This window comes from Osmerus eperlanus, chromosome 7, assembly GCF_963692335.1.
Source record: "Osmerus eperlanus chromosome 7, fOsmEpe2.1, whole genome shotgun sequence".
Taxonomy (NCBI): Eukaryota; Metazoa; Chordata; class Actinopteri; order Osmeriformes; family Osmeridae; genus Osmerus; species Osmerus eperlanus.
The window spans coordinates 13,778,966-13,800,050 of record NC_085024.1 but is presented as its reverse complement, the minus strand read 5'-3'; the positions used below and the strand labels follow the sequence as shown (position 1 = coordinate 13,800,050).

At 47.6% G+C, this 21,085-nt stretch overlaps 1 protein-coding gene across 2 annotated transcripts in view; it reads left to right on the top strand.

Annotated features, from left to right (window-relative positions):
* Positions 1-9,457: 9,457 nt before the first annotated feature.
* Positions 9,458-21,085, top strand: part of plecb (plectin b) — a 111,750-nt gene continuing 100,122 nt past the window's right edge. The window contains exon 1 of one of the 2 annotated variants that reach the window (XM_062465033.1): positions 9,458-9,686. In XM_062465033.1, coding sequence (XP_062321017.1) covers positions 9,461-9,686 — 226 coding nt within the window. In that variant the 5' untranslated portion in view covers positions 9,458-9,460. Of the gene's footprint in view, positions 9,687-17,391; positions 17,444-21,085 lie in introns of those variants that run through there. The other variant, XM_062465029.1, reaches the window with a different exon arrangement.

Below are 21,085 nucleotides of genomic sequence, written 5' to 3'. Positions count from 1 at the left end.
GTGTTAATCTGTGGAGTTACGGCTGGGGTTTGACCTCGGGGTGACCCCTAGGCCGCAGCGCTACTGAATCTCATCCTCCTGCGCTGTAAAGACCTCACTTTTACAGTCTCCGTTTCCCATGTGAAAAATATGCTGCCATTGCAGCCAGCAGATGTGCTGTTTTAGGCAGAGTAGGCTACCTCTTCTCACACCCTGTCTGAGAGTGTGTGTGTGTGTGTGTGTGTGTGTGTGTGTGTGTGTGTGTGTGTGTGTGTGTGTGTGTGTGTGTGTGTGCGTTATCCTGCGTGAGTATGTGTGACAGGGAGCGAAACGGGTGAGAGTAGTTAAGTATAAGTAAACAGGCTAGCATTCTCAAATCATAATTCAATATCTAGCCTACGTGGAGTCTCACTATGATCAGATGTTCTCAGTGGTGAAACTGACAGATTAACAGCGTTTTCGTTGGCCCATACTAAACAAACAGCAACGCATCATTAGATCGCTAAATGGAAAAGTGAGTGTTTATGATCCCAATTAGCACCTTGGCTTTAGTGCCTGCTTTAATCATAGCCATATCCTGCTACTCTCGCCCTCACCAGAATACAACCGCTCTGCAAACACTGACAAGCACAGCGACCACATTTTTTACGTAGAAGTAGGCTACCTGTCCACCGTTTTGTTCTAAGCATAATGCAAAGAAATTAAAAAAATATGGCTGTTCACTTACACACAAACTGTTGACACAAATAATCTGAGAGAGACTTGAGTGATAGGCCTGATATCTATTCCATATGTTTTCTTCATGTTTACAAGTGAACCATGGCCTGCCTGAAGTTTGAAGTTGATGTTAAGTAGATAAATCAATGATAAGATGTTGCAGCAGAATGAGGAAATAAACCAACCTAGTTTATCTTGCCTAGGCTTCTGTTTATCAGCTAGTTGCTGGGCCTCAGAAGAGCCTAAAAGTGTAGCAGAGATTAGCCACCATCCTCCCTAACACCAGCTGATTGCCAGAAAACCCGACCTTTTCTTGTCTAATGACATTTGGCAGTCCGATTCTCACACGAAGCTCATCAGAGTCAATCACCATTCACTAGATTTCACAAACAGCCGACAAGATCAAACTTAAGGTTGAAGAACGCCTGTACTGTAGTTTTCTGTTGTTGCGGCTGTCTAGACAGATTGAAACAACATGCAGGGTATAACATTGAGAGTTACTGAACCATCACCTCCGTTTTAACATTCTGTGGCCATGAGGTGATGTTGTTGTGTTTAGTTTCCTCTCTGCTAGAAGAATCTTTTTTTTTTTCTCTGCTCCGTAGCTTTCTTATGGAACATCAACAGCGCCATCTTGTGTAGGCTACCTAAATATTTTCTCTTTTACTTTTTTTGATTTCTACGTTTTAATTGTGCTGGGTACATATATATATATATTTTAAATCAGTGTCTTAGTTATTAAACATTCAAACGGGCAAACCTCCTTACCTTTTTCCTTAAATAGCATTTTTTGCAGCTGGGAATGGAATATTATTAAGTTGACGTCTCACAGAATAAAAATACACCATAGATAGGGAGGAACCTATTGTTATTATTAAATTTTGATTTAGAAGAGCAACAAAGTTGACCGGTCACTGTTGATAGACACCTGCAATATCAATGCATATCCAAAATGAACACCTTTTTTTAAACCAGGAAGTGAGACAGGGGTCCTGATGATAACCCTTTTAATGTTTGATGAAATCATGTTTTTGATTAAATCTACGTAGAAGACAAAAATCTGGGAAACAAATCTAAAGGCCCAACATTAAACATATATATAAAATAGTGTTTACAACAATTAGTTTTTAAATAAAACAAATTCAAAGTCGACATATTCTCTTTAAAACGCATTATCACACAAAGGAAATAATGATTCAAGGTTGAAATTGTTTTGGTCGGAAATGATTTGTCCCAGTTTTCAAGAATGAGTGCTCTACCTTGTGGGTGTCTCAGGTGTGATTATTGAGACACAGTTATTGGTTAAAGGTTTGATTTTCTGTGGAATGCAATGACAAAGAATAAATAAAATCTGTCTTGTAGAGTGTATTATATATGCATATCCATTACCCTCTGACATTTCTATAAGGACTCTCAGATTTTTTTATGGTTGAATTGCGCAACAATTCATATTCCAATTTTTATTTAGTGCTGTAGCTTGTTACGTTCTGTTTTATGTTGAGCAGCAGTTCAGCTCCCTGCTTTGGATTTTCCGTGGTGAAATGTAACGGTTCAAACACACCGCGGTTCATTAGAACCGTCCTTCGTGACCACAGCCAGGCTCTGAAGCTGCCTAAACCCACACCGGCTTGAGCCTAGCCACATGAGGAAGTCACAGGACTTGTGGTTGTCTCACAACACCGTTTCCATTCGGTCATTATCCCTACCGGGTCGCCCCTTAGCGAGCCGACAACCACGCTGACTCGTGAGGTTGTCATCCTAAATGGCAGGTTTGACAGACAGTTGTGTGTAGGGGGGGAATGACTCAATCCACACTGCTGCTGGGACGTGATCAACAGCACCCCCGGGTGTATTTTCTTCTTAACGAGACCTACAGTGTTCAAAGTAGATCGAATCAAGGCAAAGTTTGCTGCAAGTGAGACGGAGCAGCAATGGTATTCTGTGGGGCAGAGCAGACATGAGCCAGTGACAGAGATGCAGTCAGCAGCGGTGGGAGGTGGGGGCAAGCCTGGTGGGATCTGGTTTTACAAGGTCATGTTTTTGCAATATGCTGAGAAGTGAGTATGCAGCACAGTTCTCAGTTGATACATAGTAAATATGTCTTGGCTTGGAATAGAAAGTGCTGGGTCTGTGAAGGCACCAAGTCAAGGAAAACACCTCAGCATGTTCAACTGAGTCCATTTCTATTAGACCAGCTAGGTCCATGGGGCTAGGGTTGGGGGGTGGTTATAGTGTTGGGCTATGGTGATTGTGTTGGGGTATGGTGCTAGGGTTGGGGTATGGGACTAAAGCTGTATTACTTTTTTGCATGTATCTGTGTATGCTTTTGGCTGTGTGTGTGTGTGTGTTTGGATATTCCAGTATACAGAGTTTGTGTGTCTCATACAGAAGCTGTGTACCCAGGGCTCTGGCCCAAACAGCTGGGACCCATCTGGTCCTGGTGCTGCCCCTGTGGCCTGTGGCAGGCTGAGAGAAGTGCACTGGCATGCTGCGTCTAGGTCTACACACCACCGAAAGGAGGAAGAGTGTGTGTGTGTGTGTGTGTGTCTGTGTGATTTAAATATGTTCATTTGTGTAGGCTACTGTATGTGTGTGTCTGTTTATAGACCATGAGGGTGGTGCAGTATATCCCAGCAATCCATATGTAGATACAAATCTATCCACTTCTTAAATATCAATGTATAAAACTGTATATACTCGAAACTGTAGGACTTCAGAAGACCTGATCTCAATGCTAGTATAAACTTAACAGTTCTGTTATCGGTTCCAGAAGAATGATTAGAGCGGACAGTGTATTCAGTTTTTCCATGTATACTTCCTGTAACTTACATACTGAAACAACAGGATCCCTCACTGCCAGGTTTCGGTCATAACACCAGTCAAATGTGGCTGTCTTGGCAAAGATGCTCTTGGTTAATGACTGGTGTTTGTGTGATTTAATGCAGGTCCTGCACTGTCCACAGAGGGGCAGTGTAAGCTTAGTGATCAGGTTGGTCGGCTCTGCAGCGTCCCGCTGGGTAAAGCATGTGAGTGTATGCGTGTGTGTGTGTGTGTGTGTGCGTATGCCCTCTCAGTTGTCACAATCCACTGGCTGGCCATGTTTTCAGGTTGCTTCAGCTCTCTGCAGACAGGGGCACCGTAGACTAGGACGATTCTAAGGGCCCTGGTCAGACAGGGGGCCCAGAAGAACCTCATACTTTCCTGTATGATTTCGATTTTGGGGCCCGGAGAACAAACTAGCCCGGGGGCCCAGAAACCCTAGTGGTATCCCTGGGAATAAAGGCTAGAGGATAGAGGCTAGGGGCTAGAGCTTGATACTAGGGGCTAGAGGCTTGAATCTAAGGGCTGTAAGTTTGGGGCTGGGGATAAATGAACTGCCGCAGAGGCACAGAACAAGTCGATGGCCTAGCAACAGGCAAAGAACGAATAGAAACAGAGCCTCATAGAGGACTGCTTTGTTCCCGGTCTCCGCTCTGTTGCCTGGCCAAAGCTGTGAGGTTGCTGTCCCAGTCTGGACCCAAACAAAGGCTACAAATGACCCCTGGCCACCCAGACTTCCAAGCCCTGAGTAAAGGAGGGAAGAATTTGTCCCTGGTGCGGTGACAGAGCTCTCCTGTAGTGAAGCATGGGTGAGAGGACCCAGCAAGTACATCGTGTCACCAAGGAGGAGACACGGTCAGATGAAAGAAGGAAGGGAGGGAAGGAAGGAAGGGTGTGGCCTGTCAACATGACTGGGGCTTTGCAGTGAAATTATAGGCAACATGGTGAACCATTAAAACTGACAATCTTCAGATTGAAGTTCTTCCTGTTCTTCCTGAAATCCCAACCAATCACATGGTTAGTTAGCATGAGCGCTATTATGAGGATGGGTGTTGCCGGCAAATAAAGGAAGTCTTATCTTGTACACTGACGATTGGTGATGACTTGAAAACCTGATAAACCTCTATGCCAACGTGTCTGTTATGGATCCGGCTGGGCTATGTGTGGACAGGGAGGACTGACTGGATATGGAGAACGCTCCACCTATGGAAGAGGCCAGGTTCCTGCAGGCCTGCCTGTCACACCCTTGCCTGGCTGGCTACTGGAGGAAGCCGGCTTTCCTTGCTGCAGCATGATCCTCTGCTGCTTGCTGAAGCTAAAGAAGACAGCGCTCTGAGTGGTCTTATAGGCTACGCTTTTGGGTTGTGTTTCTATACATTTATGACGTGTCAGATAACAAGTCTATAGAAAATCATATTGTTGGCACATTCATTTCCACCAAAGTCCTTTGGAACTCTTTATATACAGTATGTATCCCGGGTTGCTCCCCCCCCCCCCCCCCCCCCCCACTCCCCTAGGCTGTAAAATCAATTGGCCTCCAGTCTTCCAAGCCTAAGTGCATTGCCTCTAAAATGATCCCATCATGTTCCTTAAAAGTAGATGGGCGCTATTGTTGATTCAATGAAGTCGAGACTTTTCTTTATCCCCAATTGTTTTTGATTGCAATATCAGACTGATGAGTCATCACACTCCTCTCTCATCAGGACCAGGTCAACTAATCGAACAACGATGCGCACGTTTTCTCTGCATCCCGGTAATTAATCTACAGCGTGGTGGGTCAATGGGGTTGAGTCTACCAGTACAGCTCAATGACGTTTGCTTTCCTGTCTCCGGAATTATGAAAGGATGGAAAAGGCACATATTCGACACCGATTCATTATTTATAGCTGACGTTTAAATCAGGTACATCACCGGGGGAACGTTTGGGACAGCGGAGAAGGCGATAACTGCGCTGAGCAATATAACTGCAGATCCTGCTATGCGGCTCGTCTCCAGTCCTGCCTCCTGTAAAGGAGTGGCCTTTTAAACATATCACACATGGAGGGTTATCGTTCATTGGTGTCCGGCGAGTGTATTTGTTTTGGTTGACATTAACCTGCAGCACTGCGATAGCGTAGTCGCACAAGGCTACCCGCATTCATGTCAGCTTGACAGGAAAGAATAAGCAGTCTACCAACATACGGTAGGTAAGTGTGGTACAGTAGGCATATGTCTTGTTTTTATATAATTAGTGGTCATTCATTCTGCATTTGACACCATTGTTCTCTGCATTGTTGCATACTCTGCGATGGAAAGAGGGGAGAGATTCGTGAAGTTTACAGCACCGTGGTGGTGTCTCGCGGTTGGAGTAATAGTCTCCATATGCGGCAGGTGTTCAACGAAGAGGAGCCACTAGGAACGACACCACCGGCTCGTTCTTCATCAACAAACTTTAAACTCCTCTCTAACTGTATTGTAACGGAGAGTTTCCGCTAGTCTAAAACATTAACCAAAATAAGACTGAACAACAATATTTACTGGAGGGTCGTTTTTAGGTCCATCAGATAGCAAATAACTAACTAGTTTGTTTGCCTTGCCATAGGTCGATCGTAAACAGTGTGTGTGTTTTTGTGTGTGTGTTGTGGGGTGTTGTACAGAGTTTAAACTGTTGTCATTGGAGTCAAAGTTTTATTTATGTCTACAGCATGAGTACTGTTGACTATAGACTGGGCTGTATGGGGAAATCTAACAGAGACATTATGAGTAGCCTACTAAGTGGTCATTCCGACTGACTGACAATGAGGGCGTAATGTCGGTAATAAAACTCCTTCCAGGCGATGCGTTGGGTGATAAAGACTCGGATGCATTTCTGAATAATCCTTTCCTGATGTGATGTGCTCCCCTACGACAATACATGTCCCTCGTAAAGTTTCGAGAATATTCTATCGGATTAATCACAGAGAAATGTCTTCATGGCTTCTTTTACTATATTTAGTCCCATCACCTTCTCTCTCCCATGCACCAGGCTCAAGTTCTTCTCAGAGTATTGATTGTATGGCGACAGCCACTGCCGCCAGGGTGTGTATGTGTGTGTGTGTGTGTGTGTAAGTGAGAGGATGGATGCCAGTCGTGGGCGACATGAGGTGGTCTAGATGTATGGTGTGGTGTGACATTCCAGCGTATCTGAGGACACAAACCCTCTGTCAGGGTTCCAGACCAGCAGACCCCAGCAGACCCCAGCAGACCGCAGGCCAGACAGTCCCAAGAACCAGGGCCAGAGGCTGAATAAGCTAGTAGAACCGGACTAGTGGTTTGTGGAGCCAGTGTATCAATTTCCTGCACAGTGGGCCTATTTTGCCATATGGCTATTAGAGACTTAAAATATTCAGAAAATATACATCGAAGGACACACTGCGGAGAGGGGGTGGGGGATGAGAGAGAAAGAGAGAGAGGGTGTGAGGGTTAGGGAGAGAAAGAAGAGTGTTTAGAAGATGTGCTTTTTGCTTCCTCCTACTTTAAGTATGGGTTGTCATAGCAACACTACTTGAGGATAAAAGCCATGCGAGGTATCAACATGGTATCAACATCAACATGATCGTGCATTTTTTATGTTACATTTGAACATTTATTGGGTGTGCTCAAGCCTTCGGCGAGAGCACAACCTTTGTTCTCTCACATATATATTATTATTCTTATTATTCTTTTTGCCCCCCTAAAACTCAGTCAATATTTGGCCTACATAGACAACGTAGGTGTCAAAAGTTTCGTCTTGGTAGCGATTGAGTTGCTTCTATTGGAATTTACGTTCCGTTGCATGCTTTGGGCTTAAGTTAAGTTTTTGTGGCGAAAAGTGAAGCTAACGGTGGCTAATTTGCTAGCCACAGTCACTGACGTTACTAACGTCACTACGTCACTAACGTCACGAAAACACGCGTGACTACCCTTGGCAGAACATTCGTTTCGCATCTGTTAACTTGGGGGATAGCTAGGCTAACTATAGCTTTACTGCAAGGCAGCTGCAGAAACGCCACAAGCAAAGAGGCCAGGGTGATAACTATTTACTCATTTTACTTTGTGATATGACACACAATTGTGATGTGTAATGTACAATATAAGATGATATTATTAAGGAAGTACATCTACTTTCGGAAACAGTAGTCTACTATTTCACTGAAGTATTAGCATCATGACATTAGCCTGTGTTGCCCGGGCAACACATACTACAGTGGTCTATGATGTATCTGTTTTCAATCGTTAAAATAAACATTCCTCACATATACATTTTCGTTGTAGGATTTATTCTGACATTAGTAAACGATTTGTTGGTGAAATTACCATTACCTGTGGTTTCAAACCAGTGTAGCTCACTGCAACGCTGTAGCTTACGCGAGACACACTACAAAAACATCTACACTACTGTACACAGCTGTTTAGGAAGTCAAACGGCGACAGAACATGTTCGGCACTCCCCTTACTTAAATCAAAAGTCTAACTACTAACCTGAACTTCATTGCCACAGCCTAAACGTTGTCAATCTGTTCATGAAAATAATTAATTTCAGCCTAAACCGTACAACGGAACGTTAAATCGAATTCAACCAACGCAATCGCTACCAAGACGAACACAGCAGTAGTCTAGTACTGTACCGTAGTAGAATTTACCGGGGCAGCTTCTCCACACAGGGCTATATCGCATTTTGCGTTACTGACAATGAATGATCGCTACCAGTGAGCTTTTTATGAATGAGCGATTTTCCACTAAATAAATGTCAAGCTTATTTACGTTTTTGGGGGCATATTTTCAGTTAGCAGATGGTACTGTTTGAATCGCGATTCCATCTTCTACTGCCGGTAACGTCGTAGAATAATCTTCAAAGGGGGTTCTTTATTAATGAATGAATGCAATATGAGTAGGCTAAATGCCTGAAAATATCACGAGAATGGAAAACTTAAAAGGACGTTTAAGTCATAGAGATTAGGTCAATTTTTACACCGCTCTGCCAAATGTATTCGTTTTGATTCAGCTATGAGGCTGCCTCTTGCAGGGGAAATGAGAAGACATCTATTTCATTCTACACTTCACTCGTATTTTGAGTTGTAAATGAGCAGCAACAAATAAATGCTTTTAAATCTATGTAATCTTTATAAATAATAAGTATGCATTTTTATATAAAATATACAGAAATATCAGTTGTAAAAATGACATTCAAAAACGGACCCCTGTTCAACCGATGCACGCAAGCACACCCTACAATTTCCCCAGAAATTGTACCCTCTCTAGTTGTTGTTGTTATATAACCTTTACTAAACACTTTTTATCAGACACTGCCTTTACAGCCTGTGTTTTTGCTTACACTGGGGAAGGTCCATACTGCTAACTCTACACGCTACTGATATCCAACAATAGACAAAGCATGCCATCCATAAACCTGTAATCCAGCATTGTCTCATATTATTTGGCTATCAAGTTCTTGGGTGTAAATACACTATAGGTATGATATGCAAATGCTCATGAGCTCTGCTGCGTCCACAAACGGACTCCTCATTATGTTATCTGTTAACCATTTCCATGTCAGTTAGCTAATCATTAACCTAGAGAGAGGTCACTTAGCTGCAGTGTTTCTGCTCTGCTGATACACATTGACCCCCTCTGAGTTAGCAGGTAGGGGCTGTTTGGCTGCCTGCTCAATGCTGCTCTGGCTTATCCTTTAGCATGTGGCTGGTAGTTTAGCTTGCTATTTTCATGGGGCTAGATCATTAGCTAGGTGCTAGTTATTTAGCATGATGTTAGTATGTTACGGACAGGTGGCCTTTGTTCAAACATTATGGAGTGAAAAGTGTCTGTTCATGACAGCAAACCATGGAGCTGACTGTAAGGCACAGGTGTATTAACTGAACGTGATGTTAAATACTTCCTGTTAGCGTACTGCCAATAACATCCGTCTCACCTTGTGCCCATCTAGGTGATGGCAGGTCATAAGGACAGACACAGAGACCGGCCCAGCTACAAGGGGGAGAAACAGAGAGACCGGGCCGGCCTTGAGGAGGATGATACTGCTCAGAAAAGCAGTGTGGCCTACCTGGGAGACACCCTGCCATGGAACTTGCCCAAGCACCAGAGGGTCAAACGGTCCAAGTCGGCCTCTGGCGAGGTCCTTGACCCGGCGGACAGGGCGGTCCTTCGCATCGCAGGTCAGCTGGCACAACAGCCCCCCTCACACTCTTCTGCACACACACGTGGTCCACACCTCAACACAAACCACACACACATACCACTCAGAATTCTGCACACCGGCCTGTCCGATTCCAGCACACACAACTTTCACTGTCTGTCACACACACATTCTCCCACTCCCACTCAGGCCTCTGTCACACCTGCACACACACCTCTCTCACGTCTCTCACACTTCTGACAGGCATGTCAGACATCGTACTCAAGGCCCCTTCACACCATAACGTTCTGGTCGACGTTCTATGACATTAGAGGAAACGTTGATAATCGTCCATGGTCGCTGGTATATTTTATTTATTTAGTCATTTAGCAGACGCTCTTATCCAGAGCGACTTACAGTAAGTATAGGGACATTCCCCCCGAGGCAAGTAGGGTGAAGTGCCTTGCCCAAGGACACAACGTCATTATGCACGGCCGGGAATCGAACCGGCAACATTCTGATTACTAGCCCGATTATCTAACCGCTCAGTCACCAGCGTTGTGTGGACGCTGGGGACGCTGGTAATCGTCGGTTATCGGCGGTGATCGGCGGAGAACGCTGGTCCAAAAAAAAAAGTTTTGAACATGCACAAAAGTTCTCATGGCGACCAACGTTCTTCAACGTTTAATTTTAAACACTGGATAACGCTGAAAAACGTTTGTGGAACGTTTGACTAACGTTGCACACGTTTGGCTATCGTTAGTATGTATCACAGTCGTTACCCTAGCGTTACTTGGTTGTTATTCATCGTTTGCTTTGAAGTGAACAACTCACTCGCTAGTAGCAGAAGCCCCCCTCGCACCCTTATGTCGTCTAGCCGGCATGATGTTTACTGTTCAGAACAACTGAATCCACTGATTTTCCAGTGTTTTATACCCGTTTGGTCATAAAACCCACACGCCAGCAAAACGCTACTCTGTCGTTATTCACACGCCAGTGACACGTCGTCACACGCTAATAGTTTTCAGAGGTGTCTTACTTGGTCGCTGTTACACGCTCCTCATGCGTAAGTCCCTCGCTAGTTATGCGTCAGTCCCACCCTAGTCATGCGTTAGTCACACGCCAGATGTGTCCACCTCGCCCTAGAACGCTCGAAATTGAACGATTAGAACGTTCAGAGAACTTTGACCAGAACGTTATGGTGTGACGGGGCCTTCACTGGCACAGCCCTTCTGTGCTAGGGACAGACAGTACACCACTGCAATGCTAGGTAGCATAGATAACCTACGCATACTGTATGGTCTATGGTCTGCCATGTGGCATTCAGTTCCCTGCTTTTACATGTCACTGAAACAATGCATGGATGAAGTGTTTGTTTGTGACCATGGAGGCTTCTGTCCAGGCTATGTGACGGCAATGTGTCTGAGAGGTTTATTCAGCTGAATAGGAGGCTAGAAGTCCACAGTGGTGATTAAGGTGCAGTTTTTCCCACAGGCTTTGAACAAAGAGAAATATCTTATTCAAAGAATGTATTATTTTGATTAGAGTTCTTAATCACAGAGTTGGAAAAGAGAACGAAAGAGACAAGGAGAGAAAGAGAGAGAGAGGGAGGTAAAGGTCTATATCCACTGACCCTTTCCCAGATTCATTGCCATCGTTTGTGTTTTCCGGGGGGGGGGGGGGGGGGACAGCCCCAGAGTGTCTGTGTTCTCAGGCCCTGGTGACAGCGTGATCGCTAACCCTCTCCAGACGACGACTAACGACCGCGTCCTCCCCGACGACCACTCCGGCCGAATCACACCACAATGCGCCACTCCATTGTCATGGCAACCTGGGCAGAGAGAGAGATAGAGAGAGAGAGAGAGAGAGAGAGAGAGGGAGAGAGAGAGAGAGAGAGAGAGAGAGAGAGTTTACGGTCCTGGCTCGTTCACGGTGCCCCGAGCACATCCCCCCGTGGGGCCGTGGCCCGGCCAAACAACCTCATTAGGATCCGCAGTGAAGGAGGATAACATCCTCGTCCTCTCTTACACAAACACTCTTCATGAGCAGAGGAGAGCACATTCATCCAGCCGCCTTACTCAGTCTGGGCGCTAGCTGAGCTGTCCCTCCTCTTGTCTCAATTATTTAACCGGATCAATCAGTATCAGCAGATTTACTGACTAAGGTTTCGCCCCAAAAAGGCGTACATTGGTACGGTACTGTTTGTGGTTCGGAGTGGGCTGGGAGACCTAGCCTTTGTTCTTTCCTGTCTGAACGCCAGGCTGTTTCAAACAGCCAGCCCCGGCTGTGTCAGCAGATGAGCATCAGAGTGCCTTTGTTCTACTGCCCGCTGACCGCCTGCTTGCTGACTGCCTGCCTGGCTTGACGCCTGTCTGCCTCTACAGTGTAGAATCCCTGACTGGGAGAGTTAGCGTGCAAGTGTATTCATCAGGCCTCCGGTCTGAGAGAGCTGTGCAGATAGCTGGGATGTCTGCTAACTTAAGGAGTTAGCTGTGTTCAGGGGCTTCGATTGGGGGGGTCTGCAAAGGTGTAGTGTGCTGTGTGTGTGTGTGCCGGGGGGGGGGATGCGCTGCAGAGGTCGAAGACAGGGAGGTCAGAGGTGAAAGGTCAACCCCCCCGCTAACCCTGACCCCAGAAGAGGAATGTGTAGAATCCTCATTTAAGTAGATAGCATACAAGGGAGGGAGTTAAGTCAACAGAGTTGACACAGTGTCCCGGTTTTTTCTCACCTTCACTCTCTAGGATTGGGACTTTATTTAACGCCATCCACAAATGCAATGAGAGTATTACAGTATCACATCAAACCATTTCCATTATCCTATGCTTTTTGCATTATGCGCTGTTAGTCAACAGACAACAAGGGCGGTGGCACATCTACTTACTGTAAATGCAGTAATATTCGGCTGGTGATGCCTAAGGATCCTGCGGCACAAAAGCAGTATGTGTCTGAGGGAAAAGTGTGTGTGTGTGTGGTAAGGCTCTCCAGGGTCGAGGGTTTACCCAACTTGTTTGAGCGGCAGTTAATTATTCATTGCTAAGCTGTTATGTTCTGGTGCTGTCAGAGGGCTCTCTCACACACACACACACACACACACACACACACACACCCACACACACACACACACACACACACTCACACACAAACAGACACATACATCAATTTGCCTTTTTCTGAGGTAAGAGCACTTCTTCTGAGTGGATTCAGTAGAAGCCTTTTGAAGTCTACAGTTCAGGAGAGTGACTCTGCATGTTATCACCTCTCTGTAGTGTGCGTATGTGTGACAACGAGAGGGAAAGAGAGAAAGAGAGATAGAGAGAGAGAGAGAGAGAGAGAGAGCAACAGTGAGAGAGGAGAAGGAAAGGCAGAGAGTGAGAGAGATGTAGAGAAAGAGAGTGAGTGAGAGAGAGGTAGAGAGAGAGAGCGGTAGAGAGAGAGCCAGAGAGAGAGAGACAGGGAGGGAACGAGAGAGAGAGAATCCCCTGAGGACAGCGACGGAGCTGTCACTGTGTTTCCCTCCAGACTGATGATGAGCTCACTCACACACTAATGACATCACACATTACATCACATACTCTAATAACATCACACCCAAGGAACCTCTTAGGTCTCTCTCTCTCTCTCTCTCTCTCTCTCTCTCTCTCTCTCTCTCTCTCTCTCTCTCTCTCTCTCTCTCTCTCTCTCTCTCTCTCTCTCTCTCTCTCTCAGTACACCCATCCTCAAGTTCTGCAGTGCAGCGCTTCCCCATTGTCCTGCTCCCTGGCTGTTAGTACCCCCTCCTCTCCACCAGGGGTCACTCTCCAGGGGGAACTCCCAGCCCCAGTAGGCATGGAAACTCATTTGAACCTGTGGAAAATGTGCCTCACTCCCCCTCCTCCTCCAGCCGCCTGTGCTCGGCCGCCCCGCCGATCTCACGGGCACAAAGACGGCGCTGTTCTGTTCAACGTCGCCAGTCCGCTGCACATCGATTCTGTTTCTTATTTTACGAGCGGAAATTAGGAAACGACCTTCTGGATGGCCCATCGATGTTCTCCGAGACGGCTCAGTGAGAACGGAAACTGCTCAGATTCAAATCCAACACACACACACACACAGTGTGAGGGTGTGTGGTGTTCCTCTGTGAGGAGTGAGGAGGGATTGACCGACTGTCACCAAATAGAGACTTAAAGCCGAATGTTTACTATTTGTAGTTTGTGTGAAGGACTTTATTGTCCAGTAGGGGTCCTCAGGCTGTCACCTAACCTACTCTTTGACTTTCAGTTGCCTAGTCTGCTCCAGAGAGAGAGAGAGAGAGAGAGAGAGAGAGAGAGAGAGAGAGAGAGAGAGAGAGAGAGAGAGAGAGAGAGAGAGAGAGAGAGAGAGAGAGAGAGAGAGAGAGAGAGTGGGACAGGACGGGAGGTTAGACAGGCAGCCAAGGAGAAGGAGAGACAAGCAGGAAGGTGAGAGGAGAGGCAGCCGGCTCGAAGGTCACTTTGAGACAGGAGGAACATGGAGGCAGGACTGATCAGAAGGAGCCCACTCCCTTCCTCATGACTGTCAGCACAGTGTGTGTGTGTGTGTGTGTGTGGCAGGGCTTCGGTGTGTGTGTGTGTGTGCTTTGTGTCTCAGGGTGGGGTCTCAGCAAGCGTGATGTAATACTCTGAGTCAGAGCAGACATCATGGTGATCGCTGTCATGTGACAGCGATCACAGATCGGATTTGATCCAAAGAAATCCTGTTTTGAAGCCACAGTGCTCCTTGTATGGACACAAGACTGGGAGAAGATAGCGCTGGGATGAGATTCCCCCTGTAAATCCCCCTGACCTTCAGAACAGTGTGCATCTCTCAGTTATACTGTGTCACTCTCTGGAACAGTGTAATACATTATAATCCTTTTGGGCAGTAACCATGCATGTCCAATACAGTGTAGTACAGCGCAAGCTGCCCTATGACAGTAATTCTGATTGGCTGTAAGGGCATATGATGTATTTGGTCCTTTGAGTGTGTAGTGTGTTTGTAGTGTCAGATGGCTGAGCGGTTAGGGAGTCGGGCTATTAATCAGAAGGTTGTTGGTTCGATTCCCAGCCGTGCAAAATGACGTGGTGTCCTTGGGCAAGGCACTTCACCCTACTTGCCTCGGGGGGGGAATGTCCCTGTACTTACTGTAAGTCGCTCTGGATAAGAGCGTCTGCTAAATGATCAAATGTAAATGTAGTGTGTGTGATCGGCAGGAACTCCTGCTGTGTGTAAAATGAGACGTACGTTCAAGTCGACACTCCCACAAGCACCCCTTCATCTTATAGCCGGCATTGTGATTGGTTGGGTTGCACAGGTGGCCCCTCCCATCTGGGTGGAGCTGTCAGAGCACACGTGAGATGTTGCAGATGGGCTCTCCTCCAGCGGAGCCCCAGCCAGATCCTGCTGAGGCATTCAGCGCCATCTGTGTTCCTCACATCCTCCTCCTCACCCTCCTGCTTCCCTCAGAGGTCCTGGGAGTCACCCCCAGCCCCCCCCCCCCTCCCCCGCCCTCACCCCCAGGCCGCAGGTCACAGGACATCCAGTGTGGCGCACGTGTCAGCTGTGGTTCCAGGGCGTTCACGCGAGGTCACATGACTCCGCTGACCCGCCGGACAGATTTTGTGTTTCACGCCCGTGACGGGTGAGTGTTTGCTCACAGGGTCGTACAGTCCCCAGGTGCTGTCAGGACACACACACACACTTCCTGGACCCCACACATTTACATTCAGACTCTTTGATCGCTGATATGGCACGCTCGTGTTAGTAATTTAAGCCTCATGTTGAAAACTTGCGCACCTCCCCCTCCCCCCCCCTCACACACACACACACACACACAGTCACCTGGATGAGCAGTAAGTCACTAGGGAGTGTCTGGCTGACGTCTGCTGTGTCTATATATAGTGGGCAGCCTTTAGAGGTGAATCAGGCATGTAACTATTACTGCTGACCCTGAAACTGGGGTTTGCAGAGAGAGTGTGTTTGCTCAGTCATACGTGTACGTGTATGTGACGTAGTGATACAGTGTGTGTGTGTGTGTCTGTGTGTATCTGAGAGAGAGAGACTTAGTCTCAGGTCTAGCCATTACAGGATTAGAGGTGCTAAACATTGTCTCTTTTACATCTCCTGAGAGAGAGACGCAAAGAGGAACTCTGAGGATCTCAGAGGGTGTACATTAACCAGGGTTAGCTTTAGAGGGAGAGAGAGAGAGAGGGAGAGAGAGAGAGACCGAGACAGACAGAGAGAGAAGGAGAAAGGGTGAGGGAGAGAGAAAGGGAAAGGGAGAGAGGAATAGGGATGTGGATAGAGAGAGAGAGAGAGAGAGAGAGAGAGAGAGAGAGAGAGAGAGAGAGAGAAAGAGAGAGAGAAGAGAGAGAGAGAGAGAGAGAGAGAGAGAGAGAGAGAGAGAGAGAGAGAGAGAGAGAGAGAGAGAGAGAGAGAGAGAGAGAGAGAGAGAGAGAGAGAGAGAGAGAGAGAGAGAGAGAGGGGAAAGCACAGCTTTTTTCCTCCCAGGAAAAGGAAAAGCCTGGGGCCTGTTTAGATACTCTCACAATGTGTCCTTCCTGCCTCGCCTCCTTATGAAAGACCTGGTTTTATATGCCTGCATTTGTAACAGTCTGTTGGAAGGACTTATTTATCCTAGTGTTCAGGCATGCGAGGTGTGTGACGAGGAAGGGAAAGAAGGAGGGTAGGAGGCATGGGTACAGTATTGGAACAGGACCTTGACCTTGTCCCAGGGAGAGTCTGATTGGCTGGACAGGAACCAGGGGGATTTTTCTAGTGTGGGTGATTGAGTTTAGGGGCTCCCAGGGACAACAGCAGGGAGATATCAGTGGTGATGGCGTTCATCACCATTTCAGAACGATGACACTCATGTCATAGACTCACCCACACACTCTCAGCTTCTATATTGAACGGATGAACCGATGCGCACACACATGCACACACACCCACACCCGCAGTCATTCTTTCCACAGCATTTCCCTTGTACGAAGGGTGGGTGGGGGGGTCTACAAGGGTGGGTTTCTGAAGCAAGTCAAGGACAGGACCAGCGCCAAGCAGCCTGTATGGACACTGGCTCTAATACATTAATAAACTCTAAGGCAGACACATCTATAAGTTGTGTGTTCTGCCTGTTGTTTGTGTGTGTATGTTAGAAGAGCATGTAAGTGTGTGTGTTTTGTTTAATTGGTCTGTATGTGTTTACACGTGTCTTCCGATTTTGGCAATTGCTCTTGTAGGAAGTCATTTGCTTTGGGAAGTGTGTGCAGCATGTCCTGTGTGTGTGTGTGTGTGTGAGTGTGTGTGTGTGTGAGTGTGTGTGTGTATGGGAGAGAGGAAGAGAATTCTTGGCTCCCTGTGTCCATGCTGAGTGCATATGTCTTTAAAAGGAGGGGCCTGGCGTTCATATGAGTATTTTTGAGGCGGGCAGAGAGAGGGAGGGAGGGAGGGGGAGGAGGGGAAGGGGGGGTGTGGCACGGGGCTATGGAACGAAGTTAGGAGCGGGGGAGAGATCACACTCTACTGAGCGAAAGAGAGAGAGAGAGAGAGAACAGCAGAGGTTCGCACAGCCCAGGGAAAGAGAGGGACCAGCTCTCCAGCTCAAGGCGGAAGGCGAGAAGAACAGAGAAGAGAGGAGAAGAAGAGGGAGAGGACCACCCCCCACCCCCTCCAGTGTTCCCCCCCCCCCCGTCCCCCGACAGACAGAGCCAGCATGGCCATGTATGAACCCGCGTGTCTGCCCCCCAACGCTGAGGAACAAGACTTCATCCAGGCCTATGAGAATGTCAGGGAGAAGTATAAAGGTACGGACACACAAACACGCACGCACACACACACACACACACACACACACACACACACACACACACACACATGGATTGACTTCACAGGTGCTTACGCATGGAGGGTCTGTGTGGGTCTGTGAGCATGTGTTCTCTCCGTATTGTCTGTGCAGGGGTGTGTGTGTGTGTCGCTATGCAACCGAGAGCAGCCACGCTCCCTGCATCTCTGGAGTGCTGAGTTCTGTATTGATTGGCACACATGTTAGCTGTCACTCTCTCCCTTTCTATCTCTCCATTTGCCTATCTTTCTCTCTCTCTTTCACCTTCTCTCTCCATCGCTCTCTATCTCTCTCTCTCTCTCTCTCTCTCTCTCTCTCTCTCCCTCCCTCTCTCTCTCTCTCTCTCTCTCTCTCTCTCTCTCTCTCTCTCTATCTCACTCTCTCTTTCTCTCTCCCTCCCTCTCCGACGAGGTTGTTAAAGTTCACAGTGGATTTACTGGAGAGCTAGCGTGTGATGTGTGCCTGTGAGAAGCTGGCTCTGTCGCCATGACCTCTGACCTGGTGAAATTGAGAGGGGCGGAGCCTCATGATGTGCCGAGCCGGTGATGGTTTAAACCCCTCCCCCTGCTGGTAGAAGACATGGACAGGTGCTTCTATGACAACCAAGACTGGAAACGTACCACAGCGTCATGTAGTTATATGACAGATATCAGCATCTATGTATCTTTACAGATGTACGCACCATGATTTACAATGCAGCAGAGGCATGCTGTCGGACATAACTGTTTTAAAGTGGATATCCTGGACTTGCTAGCTTCCTGTTGTCCTTCAGCTCTCACACCTGCCTCCTCGTAGCATCACGAGACTCTCACCGACACTCTCCACTGCTCCTCATTTCCTCTCCTTTCCTCTCCGCTTCTCTCCTCTCCTCTGTCCTTCTCCTGATCTCTGTTTCCTCTTCATCTCACCTCTCTTCCCTCTTGTCCTCTCCTCACATCTTTCCTCTCCTTTCTACTCTGCTCTGCTCTCCTCTCCTCTTCTCATCCCCAGTTCCCATCTCACTTCCCCAACTCCTCGTCCTCTCCTCCGTACCTCCTCCCACCCCTTCTTACCATGCCCCAGATAATCAGCTGGTTTAAGCTTTTTTCTCCTCAGTGACACTCCTCTCTACCCTTCCCTTCTCCCCTCACTCCATCCCCCCCTCTGTCTCTCCCTCCCCCCGTCCAGCTCCCCTCTCTCCAAAGCAACACACTGCCCGACGTTTCAGTGTCAGAGATCTTTCTCCTCCTCGCAGACCTCCTCCTCTTCATTGATCATCCAACCCTCATCCCCCTCCTTGGGATCCCGCCCTCTCCTCCTCCTCCCTGCTCCCTCGTTCGCCCAGCTTTCCCCCCGGGCCGATCAGAGGAGGACGTGGGGCACCTCTATAAATATCGCCCCACTTCTGGTGGCGGTGGTGTGGGGGGGCTGGAGTGTGATCCTGTGCTGAATCACCGTTGCTGGGACTAGGATGGTTCAGCGTGCAGGGGGGTGGGGGGGGGGATTGGCCGCGTGTGTGGCTAGCTATGTGTGACGTCTTTGTGGTGCGCGCTTGAGAGCCGTGTGTGTGTGTCTGTATGCGTGTGTGTGTGTTTACCAGGGGGTAATGGTAGCCAGGAGCAGCAGTGTTGTCAGGTGTTTATCCTCCAGATGGTCTCCATGGCCTCCTCCCTGCTCTCCTTATTAAGGCACACAGCCTCCTCTGCCTCTAGCCGTACTGGCGTCTCTGCGCGTCTCTCTCTGTGGCTCTTCACTCTCTAACTCATCCTCTTTGTGTGTTTCTGTTTGTCTGTCTGTCTGTATCTGTCTGTGTATAGCTGTGTGTTTGTGTGTATGAAGGAGGGTGTGTGTGTGTGTTTTTTTATGGACTGTGGATGTGCAATGATGGAAAGTATGTGGTGTGTAAACACACCGGTGGCAAACGTGTGTGTGTTCTTCTGATACCCATCTCCAGCCCTTCACCACAGTTTAACTGATCCTGGCTCAGGTCCCAGTCCTGATCCCGGTACTGGTCCTTGTGCTGGTTCTGGTCTTGGACCTGGACCTGGTCCTGATCCTGATCCTTATTCATGTTCTGGTCCTGTTCCTGGTTGGATATATTCCCCCTGTCCTCTGGGGCCAGTAGAGACAGCAGGTGATAAGGGGGAATGCCCAGCCCTAGTTGGCCAGTCTCTCTCTCTCTCTCTCTCTGTGTCTCTCTCTCTCTCTCTGTGTCTCTCTCCTCTCTCTCTCTCTCTCTCTCTCTCTCTCTCTCTCTCTCTCTCTCAGGGTTAACATACCCCCAGATATAGCCCTGGCCTCCCTCCGTCTGTCTCTTTATTATCATGTTATTTTAGGCTTGGGACGGTAGACTTAATTGTCTGCCATGGGTAATTGAAATACCATCGTATTTTTGGATATAAAACAAACAAATAAGGAAACAGCATGGCTGTTCGTTTGTCAGCTTGGTTGTAGGGAGCTGTTAAAGCTGTGATGGGAGTTGTTTTGTAACTGGAACATACTGTGTGCTGATTTTTGTCATGGAGTACAGGGTAATAGGATTGTGCTTCTAACTAGGGGAATATTTTGGCTCTGCTACAATCGTAACTGACAATATAGTTGGCTTAGATTACCCTGTGTCTATTTAGGTGGCGTTGTGTGTGAGGTACATTGAGGATAGGGGCAGTAGTCAGTCACTGTGCTTTATGAATGAGCTATTTAAGTTTTAAGTTGAAAGCTATTTAAAATCAGCCTGTAGTGAGTGTGTGTGTGTGTGAAAATGTGTGCATGTGAGTATGGGCGAGTGTGTTTGAAAGCGTGACTACATAACTAGGAAGGTCAATGTTAACATAGGACAGGTCAGAGAGTGATGAGTGCTTGGTTGGTGGAATGGTGGAATGTTTGTGTGTGTGTTCATGCATGCATGTGTGTTGTTGCATCCCATACAAGGGAGACACCCGAGTGGGTGAACTAGTGACAGTGAGAAAAAGAGAGGAGACAACGATTCCAACAACAACAAAAAAGCCTGAAGGTAAAACATGCAAGTAGGTTGTGTTTGGTCCAGCACACACTGTACATATCACTGACACGAAATAGAGATGATCAAATATCCTTGCTTCCAAAGTCCTGGTTGTGGAGTTGAGAGGGAGGGGGGAGGGGCGGTGTCAGGGCAGCGTGAGGTTTGACGACCATGCTGGCGGAGAGGGGCTGTGGCCTGTCGCCTCCTGGCAACGTGTTGGTCCTACCACGGTGTATGTGTGTGTGTATGCATGGCTGCATGCTAGTGTGTGTGTGTGTGTGTATTTGTGTGTAGGGAGGAGTGGGAGGGGACTGTGTGTGGGAAGGAATGCGAGGAGGCACTGTGTGTGTATGTGTATGTCTAGGCAAGGGTCAGAGTTCACCCAGGGTCAGGGTTGAATAAAGGAGGAGGAGGTGGAGGAGGAGGAAGGAAGGAGGATGGAAGGAGGATGGTTGTGCTGGGAACCCTGGTTCCTTAGAAAGACTATGTGTCCCATCACACGTCAGTTTCCTGTCAAACACACAGTTATGGAAAACAGAAACTCTTCCCACTTGAATCAGGAGTCTGAGAAAGAGAAAGAAAGAGAATTAGAGAGGCCGAGAAAGACACAGACAGAAAGAGAGAAAG